The sequence below is a fragment of the Cornus florida genome, unplaced genomic scaffold (genome assembly GCF_030987335.1).
Source record: "Cornus florida cultivar Cherokee Brave unplaced genomic scaffold, ASM3098733v1 CherokeeBrave_3.0.0_Hap2_Chr03, whole genome shotgun sequence".
In the NCBI taxonomy this organism is placed as follows: Eukaryota; Viridiplantae; Streptophyta; class Magnoliopsida; order Cornales; family Cornaceae; genus Cornus; species Cornus florida.
In genome coordinates, this window is record NW_026775573.1 from 25911294 (window position 1) to 25933416 (window position 22123).

Here is a 22123-nt window from a genome sequence, read left to right on the forward strand (position 1 = left end):
TGATTTTGTATCAAATAAATGATATTTTATTTCTTTTGAGATCCTGGGTGTCTATTATGATGTTTTTGTATTTGAATAAATTGAGAAATTTTATTTAGAAAATTCGGGTCGTGACAAAACTTAATAATCAATTAGTGCCGGCCACTTAGCACATTGAAAAGTGAAAGACAACCTACATATATGGCATCCATGGCCCACAAAGCATACCGTTGGAAAGTCAGAAGAAACCTTGACATCATGATTAAGTAATAAAAAATATCGAAGAAACAACACTCGAGTTCGAACCTAGGCACCAAACTAGGTTATTAAGCTTCATAAACACAACACTCGGGCCGTAAGGATTGTGTAGTATAAAGCAAGGTGAAGGTATGTTCATATCAAATACTCATATTTTCCTTTTAGGATTCTTAGAAGGATTTTTAGATTGGAAGATGAGAAGTCAAAACTTCCCTAACTTCGATAAATGGGCTAAGTTCAAGGGATGGAGAACCGTATGCCTCAATGAAGACCTTTACAATCACATTTAATACTTTCAACTACCACTGTTATTAAGCATCGAATGCATTTAATGTTACTGTTAAAGCTAACACGTCACACCAATTTGGGGCATGACTCAAGGTGTGACTTGACCACTTAGGTGGAAAAAAACCATCATAACCTACCAATGTACCTTAGTTAAAAAGGTAAGCTCAACAAACAACTATTTAGTATTACGGTATTACCTAATGACCTAGGGCTACAAATGCAACCTTTAGTGCATTCATTAAAGGCATAACAACACAACACTAGTACATAGAGGGGAGCGTTCCTATCTTCACGGTTCACCAAAGATTCCTTTGGCTTGTCTAGCTTACCTTCTTTTTGGTCCCACATATTTTATTTGATTTCTCTTTTATTTTCTTGAGCTTGTAAGAGTAAAGAACCCTTACAAAAGTTAATTTTAAAAAATAATATTAATTGAGCAATTGATGTAAGCAAAAGCGATTAACATTCACATAGAACAAGGGTTATCTTGAATCCACATGATAGAGTACTTTGAATTCACAAGGTGGTAACTTTGAATCCACAAAGTTGAATAAAAATTGTAAAGTAATTAAAATATTATTGATAAAATTGAATGAATATCTCTGCTATCGCAATACATGTCTTTATAATAAAATAAAATCTTAAAACTTTAAAGGAAACTAATAGCAAAAAAGGAAACTAATTGCTTAAGGAAACTAAAAATATAAAAAAATTACCTAAAACTAAACTCTTTCTAAAAATATAAAATAAAAATAAATAAATAAACCTAATTTATAAAAAAATACTAAAATCTATCCTAAACCAGTCTCGTTTATTTCAAAAAAAAACTCGTTCTCGAATTTCCTTGTGACTAATCATATATTAATATAAATAAAATTTTGTACCACATAGAACTTTCCCTTGATGCTTCATAAATTTCCTCAGAAACCATGACAACAGCTTTAGAAAAGAGTTCATGAATATTTTCATTGAATTCAGCCTCAGTTGCATATCCAAAGTATTGATTATGAGTGTGCACCATTGAAGTAAAATCACCAAATTCAAATCTTGCTTTTGGTATTTTCCTCTATCATGCGTACAAAGGAATGAATCCCATATCCAATCACAGAACCATGATTCAGAATCAAAATATTGATTATTGGACCTATCAAACAAATTTAAGCATGTCCAAGGAGTTATTTGGGGCATGGATGTGCACGCTATTAGTGACAACATCCTCACTATGTTTGTGCTTAAGCTCCTCCACCTTATCATCATCTTTACTCTTCAAATATGGGTCCACATCATTACTCGATGTCACACTGCCGTAAAAAAATCATATTGCCATCATTTATTTTATCAATAATAGATTTTTCTTCACCTGAATCAAAGCAAGCTTCTTCATCATTTTGGACATTTAATTCTGTTGGGTTTGTTAGCTCAAAATTGTGTACAGAAAATTAATTTCTTTTTTCATTTTGGAATGTTAAAATTTGTGAAGGAAATTGTGTTCTATTAAGTTTTTATTTTAGAGTTGAGATTGATATGATAACTCCTTATATGCAAGTTAGGGAATACTTGTCCAACAAAAAATTGAATTTTGAAGACTCTATAAATACAGATGAGTGTGAGGGGTTTAGAGAGAGATATTTTATTATTATGAATTAAGAAATAGAATATACAACCATATGTCAAAACTCTACTCACTCACTCATCATCTCTTTTGAGACTACATGTATACACTCGGAAATTATATATACTCTACCCTCGCCTCACAACACTTACCCTTAAACCCTTAATATCTTTTCTCTTTTCCCTCTCTCTCTCTAAACCCCTCACATCCATCTCTATTTATAGAGTCTTCAAAATGCAATTTCTTATTGGACAAGTAATCCCTAACTTGCATACAAGGAGTTACCATATCAATTTCAATTCTAAAATAGAAACTTAATGGGACACAATTTCCTTTACAAATTTCAGCATTCCAAAACGGAAAAGGAAACTAATTTTCTGCATACAAATTTGAGCCACAAACCCAATAATCTCCACATTGACTCAAAATTCAGTATTAACGTGCTTCTTCATAGCTCTACCTCGAACAAGGATCTCTTCATAGTTCCACCTCAAGCTCTTTATAACTCCAATTCAACTGAAAATTTCTTCACCTCAAATAAAACACTATGATGAACTTGAGAAACACTCTGACAATAATTAATTTATGTTGCTTGCTTTTGACCTTAGATTTATTGTCACCATCTGCTTCTGTTGCCGATTTGAATTCTATAACTACATCAAGTTTAATTACAAGAAGTGAAACAAGAGAATTTTGCTTACCATCAACTTTTTGAGAATTATCATTTGCTTCTACAAAATTTTCGTTATTTTTCTTTTTGTAATTGTTGACACTATAATACTTCGCATAGGCCAGAAGCTCACGTGAAGGTACAGGAACGTTAATCATATTCCATTGGCCGTGATGAACATTATCGGCGTGAACTCGAACTGGTTCACGATCTTGGTTGCCAATAATCCCAAGTTCACCGAGCCTCGGTCGGATTTGCAGTACTATACGCTCCATCCGATCCAACTACTATTCTCGAACATCAATGGCTGACCAAAGGGCCTACACTCCCCGATCATTGTCGTGAGAGCGGTTGTTACCAAAACAAGCAATCGTCATCAGACCAGGGTACGACAAGACTCTGATACCAACTAACGTAAGCGGAAGCGATTAACTTTCACATTGAACAAGTGTTATCTTGAATACACAAGATAGAGTACCTTGAATCCACAAGGTACGTGGTAACTTTGAATCAAAAAGTTGAATAAAAATTACAAAGTAATTAAAATATTATTGATAAAATTAAATAAATATCTATGCTATTGCAATACATCTTTTTTATAATAAAATATAATCCTAACTAATAGCAAAAAAGAAATTAATTGCTTAAGAAAACTAAAAAAAATAAGAAAATTACTTAAAACTAAAATTTCTTTAAAAATATAAAATAAACTTAACTAAAAAAAATAAGAAAATTACTTAAAACTAAAATTTCTTTAAAAATATAAAATAAACTTAATTTTATTATAAAAAAAAATCTGTCCTACACCGATGTTGGAAATGCGATGAACGAATTTAAATAGCGTCTGGGGACTAGGTAAGAGGGGCCCACTAAACCGTGTTGGAGATGAGCCAATGAAAAATACTATGCTAAACGGAAATGGGGACTCCTTCCCAGACACACCCATTCGCATTCACTTAAATTCGTAGCTTGCTTACACTTATCCACTATTTAAAGAGACTTCTATCATTCCATCAATTAAAACCTAATACTCTGTATGTGGGTCAGATCTTTTCTTATGCACAACACAATATTATATACACAAGCGAGGATGGACTTCACTACCATTAATATGATAGGGTCCATACCGTCGGTGGAGACTACACCCATGTGAGATGATTTCCACCGCATTTCACGTACGCAATACTGTATTACTGTGGATTGGAGACCGCTTATCATGCACACAACACTGTAGATAGGATCTTCTCTCCTCACACATGCTACCGAACTTCGGTTAACGTTAAAATGCGTGACGGAAGGGAGTATGTTATCAACTTTTTCAGAGAAGCGACAACAACATACTGTTCTCTCCCTCCCTCTCTCTCTCTCTCTCTGTGCATGTGGACCGCACGTTGTATGACCCAGGATCACAATTCACAAAATGACAATTCCAGCACCATGTGGCCATGCTCAACACAACTACATAAGTCCCCCAATACTTGCTTCTTTCATTTCTTAGGCATGTTCTTCAGTTACTCACTTCTTTATCTTCAGTTACTCTAGAACAAAGATAACAACAGCTTTTCTTTCATTCTGTGGGGAAAGCTCTAGAGTTATTTTAGCAACTAAATACTTTCTATATATAGACACACACAGTCACACACACCTATTTTGCAATACTCTTCTTTTCTTGGTTCATCATCCTCATTTCTTCATAACTTGTTCTCAATGGGTCAGCTTCATGTCTTCTTCTTTCCATTCATGGCACATGGCCACATGTTACCAACTATGGACATGGCCAAACTATTTGCTTCACATTGTGTGAAAACAACCATAATCACCACTCCTCTAAATGCTCCTATCTTCACCAAAGCAATCCAAAGAACCAAAAATTTGAGTACCCTAATCTCAATCAGTGTCATCAAATTCCCTGCAGAGGAAGCTGGCTTGCCCCAAGGATGCGAAAACATCGATCAAATCCACTCTGAAGACATGGCTCCCAACTTCTTCAAGGCCATCAATATGCTCCAAGAACCACTCGAGCATGTCATAGAAGTAGGCCGTCCTGATTGCCTTGTCGCGGATATGTTCTTCCCTTGGGCAACCGATGTTGCAGCCAAATTTAGCATTCCTAGAATTGTTTTTCATGGAATCAGTTTTTTCGCTCTATGTGCTGGGGAGAACATGAGACTCTACAAGCCTCAGAAGAATGTCTCATCAGACTCCAAACCCTTCATCGTGCCTAACCTTCCTCATGAGGTTAAGATAACTAAAATGCGACTAGCAGATTTTGACAAAGAAGATATTGAGACAGACTTTAGCAAGTTTTTAGATAAAGCTAGAGAGACAGAGATGACAAGCTTTGGAGTTGTAGTTAACAGCTTCTACGAGCTTGAACCGGCTTATGCTGATCATTACAGGAGGGTTTTGGGCAGGAAGGCATGGCACATAGGTCCGGTATCGCTATGCAATAGAGAAGTTGAAGACAAAGCACAAAGAGGGAAAGAAACATCCATTGACAAACTCGAGTGCTTGAAATGGCTAGACTCAAAGAAGCCAAATTCGGTTATTTATGCATGCTTCGGAAGTTGTGCCGACTTTGCTACTTCCCAATTATATGAGATTGCAATGGGGCTTGAAGCTTCAGGACAAGAATTCATTTGGGTTGTGAGAAAAGCCGAGATTGAGGACGACAACGAAAATTGGTTGCCAGAAGGATTTGAAGAGAGAACAAAAGGTAAGGGCCTAATAATAAGAGGATGGGCACCTCAAGTGTTGATTCTTGATCACGATGCAGTGGGAGGTTTTGTGACTCACTGTGGATGGAACTCGACGCTTGAAGGGGTGTCTGCCGGAGTACCAATGGTGACAGCGCCGTTCTTTGCAGATCAGTTCTTTAATGAGAAGTTGGTGACTGAGATTTTGAAAATAGGTGTTTGTGTTGGTTCTCAGCAATGGAAGAGAGTGGCAATTGACGGCGTGAAAAGAGAAGCGATAGAGAAGGCAGTGAAGGAGATTATGGCGGGTGAAGAAGCCGAGGAGAGGAGAAGAAGAGCAAGAACGCTTAAAGAGATGGCATGGAAGGCTGTTGAAGAAGGTGGATCATCGTACACTGATTTGAATGCTTTGATAAAAGAAGTGAGTGCTTATCAAGCGCAAAAACATATAAAAACCTGACCAGCTGTGCTTTATAGTTTTTCTTGTATTAGTTAGTACATGATGTTGTTGTAAGTTTCTGAATTTGATTCAAAAAATTTGAAAGTATTTTCTGGGCATTGACCTGAAATTATTCAGTGGTTCTTGTAATGCTAACACTAATCATTAAGGTGGAAAATTGCTAGAAAATTGGGTGAGCTAGCAGCTAGGCCATGCTAAAAAGACTGAAGAACATTATTTGCTTCTGCATAGGTTTCCAGTCATTACTAGCGTGTTCTAACATGTTCAAACTTGAAAATTGAAAAATACTAAATAAAGCATGCATGGATGTGCTTCAATAATAATAATAGTATTTATGTCCCTAAATAGAAGTCCATATTTAGAAATTAGAGTTTTTAAAGAGACATACAATTAATGCATTGTCCTTTTTAAAATTATCAAATTTTCTTTTTTAATTTAAATATATATAGTTACAAAGTTTGAATTTAAATATACATAGTTACAAAGTTTGAAATTTTTTAAAAAGATAAAGGACAATAATAAAAATATAATGAAAAGATGTATTGACTTTTTAAAAAGGATAATTAATTTGGAATATGTAAAAAAAAAAAAAAAAAATGGACTACTAATTAGGGACTGATAGAATAATAATAAATAAATAAATTTAAAGAGGGTTATGTTTATTTTGGATAATGGGGGATCAACTTTGATAGGCATGAGTCATGACAGCCGGAACAAGCTACGTGGGAAATATATATATATATATATATATATATATATATATATATATATATAGATCCAGAAATCAAGCTGTAAAAAAAAATAATAATAAAAGTCTCAAAAGTGGGTTCAACAGGGTTGATGTGCACTTAAAAGCCCTACATGAAGCAAATATAGATAATAAATACCCTAGCATTTTTGGAAGGATAAAATGAGTATATTACAATTATTTTATGTCAAATTTTGCAAAAGAATTATTTAAGGAAGTTCTCACACAATTTTTAAATCATAAATGCATTTATAGCATATTTAAAAAAAAAAAAAAAAAAAAATTTCCTTTCACCCCCTCTATTTTTACCATTTCGTAAACTGAAATAACAGGCCAAATCAGGAAGTCCTAAAACTCCAAATCCACTCCGAAAATGAGATTCTATCACTTGGAATAATTCTAAATCCATAAAATCATGAAATGACCTTCTTCCGATTCCAATCAGCGACGGAAAAATCCCAAAAGACTCTAAATCCACCTTAAAGGTGAAATTTCAACACTACTTAACCTTTCAAGTCATTTTTATTGCAATCAGGGAAATCAACCTCAAATCGAGCCTCAAATAGATCAATCCATCCAATTACACTAAATCCAAATCTGAAAACAGGAACGAATTCCGGAAATGATTTGAGATCAAAATATCTGCAAGCTGATCGATATAGGCCCTTGTGATGTCAATTGTGCCCTAGAGTCAAAGCATGCCCTAGAGTTGCCTGGTAGTTGCGCTGTCAACGTCCCCTGAAAGTCAAGAAAGTTTCAATCGCCCATTACTTCCTCCACAACGACAAGCGAACCTGCCCATGCCTGTTGGGGAGGAAATAATATTGAAACATCTCTCTCTTTGCGTGGTGACCACATGTATGAACCATACCTTGTTCTCAGTGGGCCAGCTTCTCAAGCTGACCACGTACTACATGACTTTCACAATTCACAACATGACAATTCCAACACCACGTGGCCATGCTCAACACAAGTAAACAATACTACTTGCTTCTAAAGTTGTAGTAGAATTTTATTACTGATAACTTTTTATAATTTTGTGAGTCACAATTTTCAAAGTATTTAATTATTTTAAAACAAAAACGAGTACTAAATACTCTAATACTCATTGAATTACACACACTTACAAAGCTAGAAAATTAGCTTATTTCTCACTTTTTTTTCTCAGTTTGTCTTCAATTCTTCATAACCTGTTCTCAATAGGTCAACTTCACGTGTTCCTCCTTCCATTAATGGCACCAGACCACATGATACCAATTTTGGACATGGCTAAACTACTTGTTTCACGTGGTGTTAAAACAACCATAGTCACCACTCCTCTTAATACCCCTATCTTCCCCAAATCAATCCAAACAACAAAAACATTTGGATACCCAAATCTTTCCAAGTGTCATCAAATTCCCTACCAAGGAAGCTGGCTTGCCCCAAGGATGTGAAAACATCGATTAAATCTTTGACAATATGAGTCCCAACTTCTTCAAGGCCACCATAATGCTTCAAGGACCACTTGAGCATGTCCTAGAAGAAGGCCGTCATGATTGCCTTGTCGCGGACCTCTTCTTCCTTTGGGCAACCGATGCCGCCAAATTTGACATTCCTAGACTTATTTTTCATAGAACTTAAGCTTTCGCTTTGTGTATTTCGGAGCACTTGACGTTGGGGATAATTAACTCCCTCCAATCCATTCAACGATTTATTGTTGTTGAAAATTAAATCCCTCATTCACTTCACATAGCGGAAGTATCTTCACATCACATTAACTCAAGCATATATGGAGAAAATAATCATACACATCCACGCACAACACAATATTTTACATGATTCACCTAACTTTAGGGTTACGTCCATGGGAGAGAGATATTTCATTATTATGAATCAAGGAAGAGAATATACAATCACATGTCAAAATCCCATTCACTCACTCATCATCTCTTTTGAGGTTACATGTATACATTCGGGAATTACATATATTCTCCCATCTCCTCACAACACTCACCTGTAAATCCCTTACATATTTTTTCTCTCTCTAAACCTCTCACACCTATCTCTATTTATAGAGTCTTCAAACCCAATTCTTGTTGGATAAGTATTGTAATACCCTAATTTTAAAAGGATGTCTCGGTATTTATTTATTTGTTTTAATTGTATTTTTAATTATTTAATTGATTATTTGACTAATTACTTATGTGTTTAATTGAATTAAGTGTTATTTGATTATTTAGATTATGTATCTATGTGTTATTTGTATTTATCTATGTGTTAATTGTTTAATTAGATTATGTGCTTAAATGGTGTTTTGATTAATTGTAAATTAAATATTTTATTTTATTTTATGATTATGGTTAGTAATAATGGGCCAATCAATTAGGTCCCATGAACTACTTGAATAGGAGGTTTGATGGGTATGGATAATTACCCATAGATAATTGTATATATATATAGATATATATGTATATACATATAGAAAAGGGAAAGTAATTTATTAATTAATTTTATGATAACTTTAGTATTATTAAATAATTTGATGCATATATAATCTGATGTATATATTTTATTTATTTAATAAGAATATACATAGATTATATACGTAACATTTTAAGTTACCTTTTCAAATTTTTTATTTATTTATTTTTTATTAAGTTAACTTGGATTAGGAAAAGGATTAGCGTTATTTTATTTAGCCTATAAATATATAGGTATAGGTTGTAAAAGGGGGTTAGAAATATATCATGTAATATATTCTAGAGAGAGAGAGAAGGAGGAAGAGGAAGGAATGAGGAGAAAACCCTTTAGAGAAAAAGGTCAAGGAAGAATTTTAACTTTTGATCCAAAAGTTTAAGGCAAGTTCTTCTTCTTTCTCTTTCTCTTTGATTTGTGTTTCTATACATGCCTAAGAAATTTCAGAATTTCTTAAACACATAAAATTAAATAATTATCTATGTTTAATTGGATTAGAACATAGGTTTTATGAAATTGGTTCATATTTATTCTTATTTTAGGAATTGATAAATTCATGAATTTGATTTGATTCCTTTATGAATTTTTATATGTTTAAATGATGTTTTTCATATATAAGGATTGATAGAACGTAGAAACATGCCTATGATTCCTTAAACAATAAAAATTGAATTCACAGTAGGATTTCTGGGTTGAATCGCGTAGCAATACTCGATCCACTATTACAGTGCTCGAGCCTTGGAAACAAAGTTCAAGCTATTGATGTAAAGCTCGAGCTATGGATCGAAAGCTCGAGCTATTGGACAAAAAGCTCGAGCTATGGTTAGGAAGCTCGAGCCTTGAAAGAAAAGCTCGAGCCATAGGTGAAAAGCTCGAGCCTGGGATGTAAAGTTCGAGTAAGCTCGAGCCTTGGACAGGGTGCTTGAGCAATTCGGATAAAAGCTCGAGCCTTACCCGGAGAATTTACGTAAAAGCGTTTAAATTAATCTTAATTGATTTTGAAGGGTCCTGAACATTAAATAGGGACTAGGTATGAGTTTAAATAAATTTTAAATAGATTTGATCATAACGATACTTACTATTTGAATGTTTTAAATAAACGAATGGATTTAATCATTTAAATTGTTCTAACAATTGAGATAAAATGTGTAGGATGAATTGGATATGGAGAATGCTTACTTAACTGTATAATAAAATATCAGCATGTGTAAGATTCACTTTGTGTAGAAAATATGATATAGGAAGCTTAAATAAATTTTAAGTCGTTCTTATTCTGTGATAGCATATATTATGTTATTATATTTGGTTATGGATTATTTGATATATTTCTTTAATTGTTACATCAACTAATAGATTGTGTGGATGTAGCGCACCAGTATGGGATGGTGGTACTCTAAGGATGGATTAACTTATCAATTAAGTCATACCTATTTTGTATAAGGGAATGGATTAACTAAAAATGTTAAGTCTTACTTATATTCAAGTTAGGTCAGCTGAACAAGTTGAATGACTTATAGAGGATTACTTGTAGAGGATAAATTTATATTGGATAGGATGGTTACTGGATTATATATATATATATATATATATATATATATATATATATATATATATATATATAATCCAGTAACCATCCTGGTCCCCTATGATATGAGCTTGAGTCTCAGGATCATGGTTAGGGTGCGTATATCGCCTTGGATGGATAACTGGACATAGTAGACACCTGGTCCCCTGGTAGGTCTAGGTATACATGCCCACTTTATGTACGATTTGCATGTTACCTTCTATTCAGGTTGAGATAGACCTATGGACTAGTTTGCGTCCTATAGTGTGTATTTATACATATACGAACTACTAGTTATTGTTGGATTGATTAGGATATATATGTGTATCGAATCTCTGCTTGGACTGTAGTAGAGTAGAACTTGTTTGTGAGCCTGACCCACCATTATTTTTCAGGTGTTCGTCAAGAGTAGATGTTGTTCGTGCTGAGCAGGGATCAGTCTACTTCATTCTTCCGATTCTACATAGGAGATTCTTTTATGCTTCGTTCTTCAGTTGTAGACAGTTATTGCTGTCACTTGTTCAGATTGGGTTTTTTTAGGGGTACACACAGTATTGAGGATTAATTGTATCAGAATATTTTTATTATTAATAAGAATTTATTCTGAGGAGTATTAGATTATTATTTTAGTTTTCTTTCAGCAAATTATTTATTCATATTTATTCTTTTGTACTTTGTGTTCGTTTATTGCCTATTCGTTTTTGATATCCTCGAGTATTCAAGCGTAGGCCTGGCGAACCCGCATTCAGAAATCAAGGGGTATCACAAGTATTCCCCAACTTGCATACAAAGAGTTACCATATCAATCTCAACTCTAAAATAGAAACTTAACGGGACACAATTTCCTTCACAAATTTTAGCATTCGAAAACGAAAAAGGAAATTAATTTCTGCACATAATTTTGAGCCACAAACCCAACAATCTCCACTTTGGCTCAAAATTCAATCTTCACATGCTTCTCCATAGCTCCACCTCGAACAAGGATCTCTTCATAACTCCACCTTAAGCTCTTGATATCTCAACCTCAACTGAAGATTTCTCCACCTCAAATAAAGTATTATGATGAACTTGAAAAACAATCGAACATTTGACACTCTACAAGCCTCAGAGGAATGTCTCACTAGAGTCTGAGCCCTGTATTATGCCTAACCTTCCTTATGAGCTTAAGTTAACTAGGATGCAACTACCAGTTCATTACAAAGAAGATGATGTTAACAAGCAGTTAGACTTTACCAAGTTGGTAGATATAACTATAAAGACATAGATGACAATCTTTGGAGTTGTATTTAACAACTTCTACGAGCTTAAACCGGCTTATACAGATCATTAAGGGAGGGTTTTGGGGAGGAAGGTGTGGTAAATAGGCTCGATGTCACTATGCAATGGAGAAATTGGAAACAAAGCACTGAGAGTCAAAGAAACATCCATTGACAAACACAAGTGTTTAAAATGGCTAGACTCAAAGAAACCAAATTCAATTATTTATTTATGCTTTGAAAGTTTAGGAAGCTTTGCATTTTCCTAATTACACGAGCTTCTAATGGAACTTGAAACTTCTATACAAGAATTTATTTGGGTTGTGAGAAAATCTGGGAATGAAGAGGACTACGAAAATTGGTTGTCGGAAGGATTTAAAGAGAGAACGAAAGGTAAAGGGCTAATGATAAGAGGGTGGGCACCTCAAATGTTGATTCTTGATCATGAAGTAGTGGAAGGTTTTGTGACTTACTGTGGATAGAACTCGATGCTTGAATAGGTGTCTGCCGGAGTAACAATGGTGATTTGGCCTGTGTTTGCAGAGCAGTTCTTTAATGAGAAGTTGGTGACGAAGATTTTGAGAATTGGGGTTGGTGTTGGTTTTTAACAATAGAAGAGAGATATAAGTGATGGTGTGAAAAGTGTTGTGTGTCTATAATTTTACTGCTTGCAATAGAACGATTCCGTGTAGGATAATTCTATAAAGAGGATGTCGAACCCACAGTGAGATGAGCAGTCTTTAATTTAGTCCTAATGGTTCACACGTAACTGGTTTAAAAGTTTGCTTGGTTATCACGATTAAAATCAAACTAAAATTAAATTGAAATATTAATCTAAGTTAAATTGAGTGATCAGAGAGAGAAATCTTAGGGCTTTGACTTCACCACAATCATTATACTATAGTTAATTGTATCAACGCTGGGGATTTAACAAATTATGTTTTTAAATGAATTGAACTCAATAACATTAATTCAATTTGGGTTTTAAAGAAAGATGTTTATATAAAATAGTTAACTATAACCTATCTGCGGTTAGAATAGATTATCCACCTACCTACTCTAACTACTTTAACTACTTTACAAATAATCCATCTTTCCTAAGTATAGACTATGAAAACATTCTTTTATAAAAAAAAATGTTGGAACACCATTATATGACCTCTATTCTCATGTCCGGCAGGGTTCCGCTAGATACCATCCAATAAGATAGGTTGAGAATAGAAAATAAACAATTATATCTAAGAAAAGGTAATAACAGTTTGTAATCTATTTAAAACATGAAAACCAATTGAGTTGTCTCCATTGCTCATAGTTATATAATCAAAAACATAATATACATTAAAATAATCCCAGAGTTAAGAACAATCAAACCATAATACTAGATTGGGTTACATCAGTGCCCTAAGAGAGGAATTAGCTACTCATGACGATGTCGGATATCATCTGTGTTGGAGTTGTCTCCATTGTTACGGACGGCACTTTTCTTCTCAGGATCTTCACCTTCTAAGGTTGTGGAAACCCTAAAAGCCACCACTACAGTATCAGCCTTCTAAATAATACCAAAAAAAGGGACCTCTTCTATTAAGGCTTACGCCTAATTTTATAGAAGAAAATAAAGGGTTGGTGGGCTTTTAGGTCTTCTAGCCCATCTGGAATAAGATATGGCTTGAAAAGAGAACAATATTCCCGTAACTTAAATCTAACATGTCATGAAAGGCTCGAGTTTTAGGAACAAAGGCTCGAGCTTTAGGAACAAAGGCTCGAGCTTCAAGGTTCAAGCTCGAGCTTTACTGTTCAAGCTCGAGTTTTAATGTTCAGGCTCGCGCTTCTTTAAATTGGTGCTCGAGCCTCAAGGATTGGTGCTCAATCTTCACTTTGACACTTAGCCAAATTTCTTCAACTATTTTTCGAAGCGTTTTTTTCTTCAACACTTAGAATAATCTTGGGCTTCATCACTTTTAACATTGCTCGATCTAAGCTTCATGTGCTCGAGCACTAGGTACCAGGCTCGAGCCTTAGGTACTCAAGGCTCGAGCCTTAGGTAATGGTGCTCGATCCTTGGAGTTAGGCACGAGGTCTAGGAGCTTGGAAATCAATTCCTTCAAATTCCGATGCCTTGTACTCGAGCTTAAGGGTCAAGGCTCGAGCACCCTATAGTTAGGCTCCAGCACCCTTTATTCAGGCTCGAGCCTGAAATTGCAAGGCTTGAGCTTCAATGCCTTGTTGACTTTTCTTTTGACTGGTAAGGCTCGAGCTTTAGATTTTGAATTCCTCCAAACTTCACCATTTAAGCTCTCAGCTTGCTCTGGATGACCGGCAATGACTCTATAAGCTTCGATATCATCATAAAGTCTCGATTTTAACCGTTTCTCTATGAAAGTACCTATAAACACACATTAAATATAAATCAGTCTAATAATATATAGCAGTATCACTTTAGGCTGTAACATATATCTATTTAGGGACTCGAATATGCAAATATTCAACGCTCATAAAAAAGGCAAGCAATAGAGAAGGCGGTAAAAGAGATTATGGCGGGTGAAGAAGCTAAGGAGATGAGAAGAAGAGCAAGGAAACTTAAAGAGATGGCATAGAAGGCTGTTGAAGAAGGTGGATCATCTCACACTGATTTGAATGCTTTGATAAAAGAACTGAGTGCTTATCAAGTGCAAGAATATATATAAAAATGGGTTAAGTGTAGAAAACCCCCTTATAATATAGGTTATGTGCACAATGAGTCCCTTGTTTTTGAAAAGTTGCATTTCAGTCCATAATATTTAAAAAAATAAGTGTAAATAAGTCCCTCTGACTACTTTTTAACCCAAAGTAAATATGAAAACCCAAATTTATCGTTTTTGTTCCTATTTTGCCCCTCATAGAATTACACATATCATGTCTTTTTAGTACTCATCAAAAAGAAAGAAAAAAACATGGTGGGGTTCATCCTAGATAAAGGTTTCATCTCTGGGTTTAGAAAACCAAAGCTCTGATTGATATATATATATATAGAGAGAGAGAGAGAGAGAGTAGGAAATGGTAAATAAATTTAGACAATCTAGTAAGAGTAAAACACCAAAGATTTATGCCCACAACCATTAGACAAGCTAAATTTAATAGTTTTCAAAGCTGCCAATTGAAGTTGAAAGAATAACATGGATAATAGAGGAATAACATGGCAACAACACCGGTGAAAGCTTCATCATCTTTATGCTCAAACCGTGACTCAAACATTGAGTTTCTCTGCCGGTGCAACCACATAGCCGAAGCTCCATTGAAGACCACAATTGAAGCTCCATCGAAGACCATAGGTTTATGATTCACTGAAAAACAATAATGGCCGGAGTTATAATGCAGACCCATTTCCGGCGAGCTCCAGTTCAATTTCAGACGAGCTTCTGTCACTGCAAAGTAAATAATTAAAAAGCTTCAGTTTCAGCTCCCTTGTGTTTCATTCAAACCAGAAGCTCCGGTGAGCTACAGAAAAGACCCGTTTCATCGAGACCATGAACTCCGGTGTGGAGCTCTGAGTTGACAACAACCAAACCCAGCTATTCCGGTGTATCACAGTGGTCAGAACTTCAATCCGGCGAAGATTCATTTTAGTCTGGCAATGTTACAAGCAGTGATGAACCATGGTGGTGACCAACGCTATAGAAGTTCCGACGTACTCCATCGGTAACCAAAATTGAAGTTCACAAACCCAGTTCGGTGAAGTCTACAGAACCAAATTGGTGAAGCTTACACACCGGCAAACTCTAAAAACTACAATGACTAGTTCTGGTGACTAAACCAGCGCATTCCAGTTCAGAAACATCCATCTTTTTCGGCGATGAGCTACAAGTTAGATCTGCCCAGTGAGATTTATCACGTTCCGGTGAGCTTTGTCTCAGAATTGCAAGCCTTAAGCAAGACCCAACAAAAGCTACCACCTCCGGCGAGCTTCCCTCCGTTTCAGAAGTTGGTTCGGTGTGCCACGACAATGGTAGCGTAGTCTACTGTAGTGATGGGTGGAGAGGAGAGAGAATACTAAGAGGAGAGAGATGAGGTGCTAAAAATGGATAAAATTGTCATTTTACATGGCTACAACTTAGATCTGCCCAGTGAGATTTATCACGTTCCGGTGAGCTTTGTCTCAGAATTGCAAGCCTTAAGCAAGACCCAACAAAAGCTACCACCTCCGGCGAGCTTCCCTCCGTTTCAGAAGTTGGTTCGGTGTGCCACGACAATGGTAGCGTAGTCTACTGTAGTGATGGGTGGAGAGGAGAAAGAATACTGAGAGGAGAGATGAGGTGCTAAAAATGGATAAAATTGTTATTTTACATGGCCAGCATTTTAATATATTAATTTATTTTATTGATATAAGGGCATTAAAGTCATTTTAAATCTTAAGGGGGTTATTTGTTCCATAGTATAAGGGTGTGGATTATTGTGCACTGTACCGATAGTAGATAGAGGGTTTTGCACTTAACCCATATAAAAACCTGACCAACATGAATATGATATGTGTTTTACAATTTTTCTTGTATTAGTTAGTACATGATGTCGTTGTTGGTTTCAGAATTTGATTCAAAATACTTCTCGGGGGAAAAAAAATCTTTGGTTCTACATAGGTTTTCTGTCATTACTAGCGTGTTCTATCACAATTTTCTCAAGCTTTAAAAACGAAAAATGCTAGATAAAGCTTGCACGGATGTGCTTCAATAAGATAAAAATAGAAAGAGGGAGAGAGAGAGAGAGAAGTATGTTTTGAAAGATTGACCGACAGTGTTAAACTGATTTCTTATTTGGATAGTTGGTGTTTTAACATAGTATTGACGAGTTAAGCTTGATGTATATACTTGAAATCATTTCATAAGAAACTATGATTTTGGGTAATCGGAGATCTTCAAATATGATAGGTATGATTCATTTGTAAGTTTGCATTCTCTTTAGTTTAATCTATTGGTGTGCCTAAGGGACCTATACCTTTAAAATGATGTAAAGAATGAAAATGTGAGAAGTGGCCACCACATTTAGAATTTATAACACCACTTGACACTGTACTATAGAGTATGAGTGAAAAGGGATCGTCTCGGGGGATTTGCACAGTATTTCGGAATCAAAATCGGATTAGTAGGTCAAATGATCAAATAGGGTTTGGTTGGTTGAATTAAACTAATGATTCAATTAAAAACATACAAATTAATAATAATCTGGAGATCAAGGTAAAGAGAATGAGATAAAGGCCTTGGGGTATATAGTTCATCACTAAGCTTCACTTCACTAAACATTAGTAATTGTCAATTTAAGGGGAGTTTCATGTTGTAAAACAAATGTGTGTGCCATTAATTGAAATACTAAGCATGGATGGCAAAATAAACATAAATTGTCTAATTAATCTAGTGAGTAGCACAACCTATCAAATTAAGCCATTAACTATTCAATGAACCCACAATTAATGCTCACACAAAAATATAGAAAAATGTACTACTTGCACTCATAAGCATGGATCATCAAACAACAAGAATGGATTGTCAAACTATCTAAGAATTTAAATCATTTACACTACAATTACACTAATGACAAGGAAATTAAACTAATTAAGTTAATGAGGTAACACAATCTATCAAGAAATAAGCATAATCAAATAAACCACAAGAGTAGTCAATTAAGTACTATGCCTTGACCATCACTAGATCCATAATTCCAATACACATAGACATGCATTAAACTTATAAATTCTAGTGATAAGTACATGACCATTCATTCTAGCATACATAGACATATGAATAGAATTAAAAAAATCAATTAGAAGCATTTAATCCATACAAATCATGTAAAAACACAAGATCTATATTTATTCATAGTCAAAACATCATTTACAACATAAATCCCCAAAAACTACAAAATACTAAGTTTAGGAAGCAAGCCTAGGGGCTATCTCTAGCCCCAAAAGAAGGGTCTAGCCACTCATGGTTGTTGTCATCCAACCCTCAAGGGCTTTCTTCAATGTAGGCATCATCTTCTTCCTCCTTGCTTTGCTCCAAAAACCCTAATTCTAGAGAGAGAAAAATATCTAGAGACTATTTCTAAAATTGGAAATAAAACTAATTTCTAGAACAACTTCTTGGAACCCAATACAAATTGGTTCATTTCATTTAAATACAAGCCTCTTTGAGTAGGCAACAAGTCAGAAATAAGGCCTTTGATTGGTGTAATTTCGCAGCTACAAAAGTTGGTGGAGTTCGGGCGCGCTCGGGAATTAGACAGCTCATTGCCAGTAGGGGCTTCGATCGATCGAAGCTGGCTTCGATTGATTGAAACTTACTTCGATCAATCGAAGATGACGTGGTAAAGCTATTGTGGACAGCTGGCAACCTTATCCATTGAGCTGGCATATCCTTAATTTCGATCAATTGTAGCTTTCTTCGATCGATCGAAACTTGAATAGTGCAGTTTTTTCTGACTTTTTATGGATTTCCTTAACTCCAAAACTAAGCTAAAAGGTTCTTTTTAGCCTGTTTGAACCTTATTGACCTGAAATAGACAAAAACACAAATGAAAACTAAAACGGGAAAGTAAGATAAATGAATAGACTAATATACCATAATTTAGGTGCTAAAATGCATCATATTTGAACACTTATCATCTATCTAGTTGCCTCTTATCTTTCAACAAGAACAAAAAATAAATAAATAAATAAATAAAATAAATCCAGTTGCCTCAATCTTCATATGTGATTGCCGCATAAAATAATTGTGTTAGGACACTACGCATCGTAATCTGGGAAATAATTTCCCAAGAGAAGGATTATAGTTTGAATTTTTTATTTTTTTTCACTTTGTATATGTGATAACCCGGTTTTTTTTAGATTTTTAATTTTTATTTTTTTTAAATTTGTTTTGGTGGAGATGTAGTTGTTATTTTATATATATATTTTGTGTAAATATATAAAATATTAATTTTGCATCTGTGGGAAAGAGAGGAAAGATATATAGTCACGTGGAGAAAGGTGGCAGCAAGCAAGGTGCCGAATTGGGTGGAAATAAAGAAGTATGGTAATGTGTTTTATGGGCCCCACTAAGAAATATTGGTCTTGATTTATATATATATATTGTATCTGTTTAAACGTAAAGGGAGCCAGCCGTGGGAAATGAGAAAAAGAGAAAAGTAGAAAGGAAAGTTGGTGTGATGTGGGCGGGACCCACTTGGGCTTTTGTGCCAAAATTTCTTTGAACTTGGTTCATCCACATGGGCTGAAGTTGGTGATATGTTCGGTGATAATGATGAAGATAGAAATGAGTGTTTTAGCAGACTAACTTTTTGACTTGGTTTTTTTTATTCACGTGGCCTTCTTTTGTGGTGAGCTTTTGGGTGAGGAGTCAGTGCATTTGCCTATTTAATGTGTGTTGTGAATGAAGTTGAGACAGAGAAGATGAAAAAAAACAAAGAAGAGAAAAATAGAGTGAGCCGAGACATAGAGAGTTTGAGCAGACAGTGAGTGAGTCGAGAGTTGCAAAGGGCGCAACGAAAGCTATAATTGTTTTCAGAGTAGGGTTCTCTATACCTTGAATAGCATGGGGAGGTTTTGATTAAATGTTTTATTAAATGTTTTGATAAAATGCATATTTATTTTGTTTATACTCACTTGTATATGTTTATTTTGTGAAGTTGTTTTATTAAACCTCCATGAAATTCTTGTTACAGTTTTTCCTACTGAACTTTCAGTCTCACCACCCTCCAGTTTCAGGTACTGAAGATGAACGGGAATTGCTAGAGACGGGCTTAGGATGAAGAGTTGGCGTTGCGAGTTTTCTTTTTTTTATTTGGAGAATTTTTGTATAATTGAGGAAATTAATTTTTGTATAAAAAGAGGCAAATTTTTATGATCCTGGGTGTATTTTGATGTATCTGATTTGTATAAAATTGAGGATTTTATTGGACTTGTCGGGTCGTTACAGTATAACTTATTGGGTAAATTGAGAAAAAAATCTTTAATGTTTATATTTTGAGCAAATAGCACCTATATATTTTATATTGTGTATATAAGTCCGTTAAGTTTAAAAAATGAGCAAAGAAGGGCTTGAAGTCACTATTAAGATATAAAATTCTAAAAACACAATTATCTCTTCCAATAATGCCCTTATAAGGGTAAAGTGAGAAAAACACCCCTAATGTTTACATTTTGGGAAAATAATATCCATATCCTTTATTTTAAGTATAAGTTCGTTACATTTGAAAAAATATGGCAAAGAAGGTTTTAGGTCATTGTTTCGTTAAAAGTTTAGTCATGTGCATTGCACATGACATTTTTAAGAAATAAAATTCCAAAAATACCATTTTCTCTTCCGATAATACCTTATATATATACACTTGTCACATTTAATTAGTTTTTTTTTTTTTTTTTTTACCTATTTTTTATTCAATTATAGATGGATACTTTAGTCTTTTCAGCATTCAGGTCCTTATTTGCACCAAAATTGAATGTTAAAAAGTTTTTAAAATGTATTGGGAATTATATACTTTATATGCATACCATAAGGGTGTTTTTTGCACGCAACCCTATATTATATATAAAAAAATGGACAGTTTAGTTATTTCACATTTAATTAGTTTTTTTTACCTATTTTTTATTTAGTTATGTGAGTTGTACGAAGCGGAATATTTAAAAAGTTTTATATTTTTAGACACAGATCTGTGTTTTTCTAACTTTACTTTTTTAGCAATTAAATAATTAATCACATGCAAGATAAAATAAAGCAAAGTAAAGAGTTAATGATGACACCAGGATTTTTAGCGAGTAAACCCCAGTTGATAAAATACATCAACTATTTTCGTGGGAAAAACCTCGTTGACTGTGCAATTCAAAGTAAACCGATCCACTATGTTTGAAACAAAGTATATTGAACTTTGACTCTGGCTCATACCCTATCGTTCTACCAAATACCAATTGCTGACAATCATTTAGCTTTGCGACGTCCCATATAATAGTAACTTGACCTCAGGCTTATGCTTAATCTTTGTAGAAGAGTAGCATATAGATTAAACAATACTCCTCGAATGCTTTGACCCTTTTAAAGTGTGATCGCTTTTACTTCCATTCTTCAATATCTGAATTCAATGTAGAAGTAGATCTGCTTTTCTCTGATTGACGTAAATGCAACTATATGATCACGATCAGGATTTGAACAACAACACTCTAAACTCACTATGTGATTATATGTGTATTCTAGAAAGACTGACAGATAAATCTCTTAGATTTTAGGCAAAAAAAATCTTCCTAAGGCTTTTATGAATAATGACTTGATAGTGCAAAAGCCGCCAATAAACCTAGATGACCATCAGGGTTTATATAAAATTTAGAATGACTTAATCCCTCTGAAAATTTAGAAAATTTCGTATATAAGACTTGGAACACTTCTAAACCAACTAGGAAAGAAAACTGAAACAAGAAACTGAAGTTTCTATAAACTGTCTGGAGGCTTGAACCACTTCAAGGAATGCTGAGCTGGTTCAAGTATGGCAAAATAAGGTTCGAGGCTAAATAAAGGGACTTGAACCGGTTTGCGAAAGGCTGAACCGGTTCAAGTGTGCCTGACTTAAAATTTAAAGTTCTGAAGGTTGAAAACACTGTTTTAGTAAGTTTAGAAAATATACCAAGTATAGAATGTGTCCTAACCTCTTTAGATTTCTTCCCAAAGTGTTGTTCTTACCTTTCTCGATGATTTCAATCATGGTAGCTTTGAACAACTTCCAATTCTGCAGTCATTGTCGATCTCGGTATAATAACTTAAAATTACAACTCGACTTGGACTTGTTTTGTTTCCGATAATTGCCAATTACAAAATTTATATCTCACAATCTCCCCCTTTGACAATTTTGTGACAAAACCTTAAAAACAATTATGCAATCTACCCAAGCAGAAAACTAAATTATAATTTTGTTCAAAGGAAAAGACGAAATTTTATCTCTGTTATGTTCTCTTATTGGATATATGATTTGACTTGATTTCCTGCACAATATCAAGCAAAAACTACCAGTGAAGTTTAATAAAAATAAATAAAACTCCCCCTTAAGTAAATATCTAAAAAAAAAAAAAAATTCTCCCCCTTATGATCACATAGTTCTTCCCTTTTTTGGAACAAATTGGCAAAGC

At 34.4% G+C, this 22123-nt stretch overlaps 1 protein-coding gene and 1 pseudogene across 1 annotated transcript; both read left to right on the top strand.

Annotated features, from left to right (window-relative positions):
* The first annotated feature begins 3833 nt into the window (after positions 1-3833).
* Positions 3834-6146, top strand: LOC132300008 (scopoletin glucosyltransferase-like). Its single transcript, XM_059796934.1, has one exon. It carries the CDS (start codon positions 4515-4517, stop codon positions 5961-5963), a length of 1449 nt encoding a protein of 482 aa, XP_059652917.1. The 5' UTR covers positions 3834-4514; the 3' UTR covers positions 5964-6146.
* Positions 6147-7511: 1365 nt separating this feature from the next.
* Positions 7512-14672, top strand: LOC132301310 (scopoletin glucosyltransferase-like; annotated as a pseudogene).
* The last annotated feature ends 7451 nt before the right edge of the window (positions 14673-22123 follow it).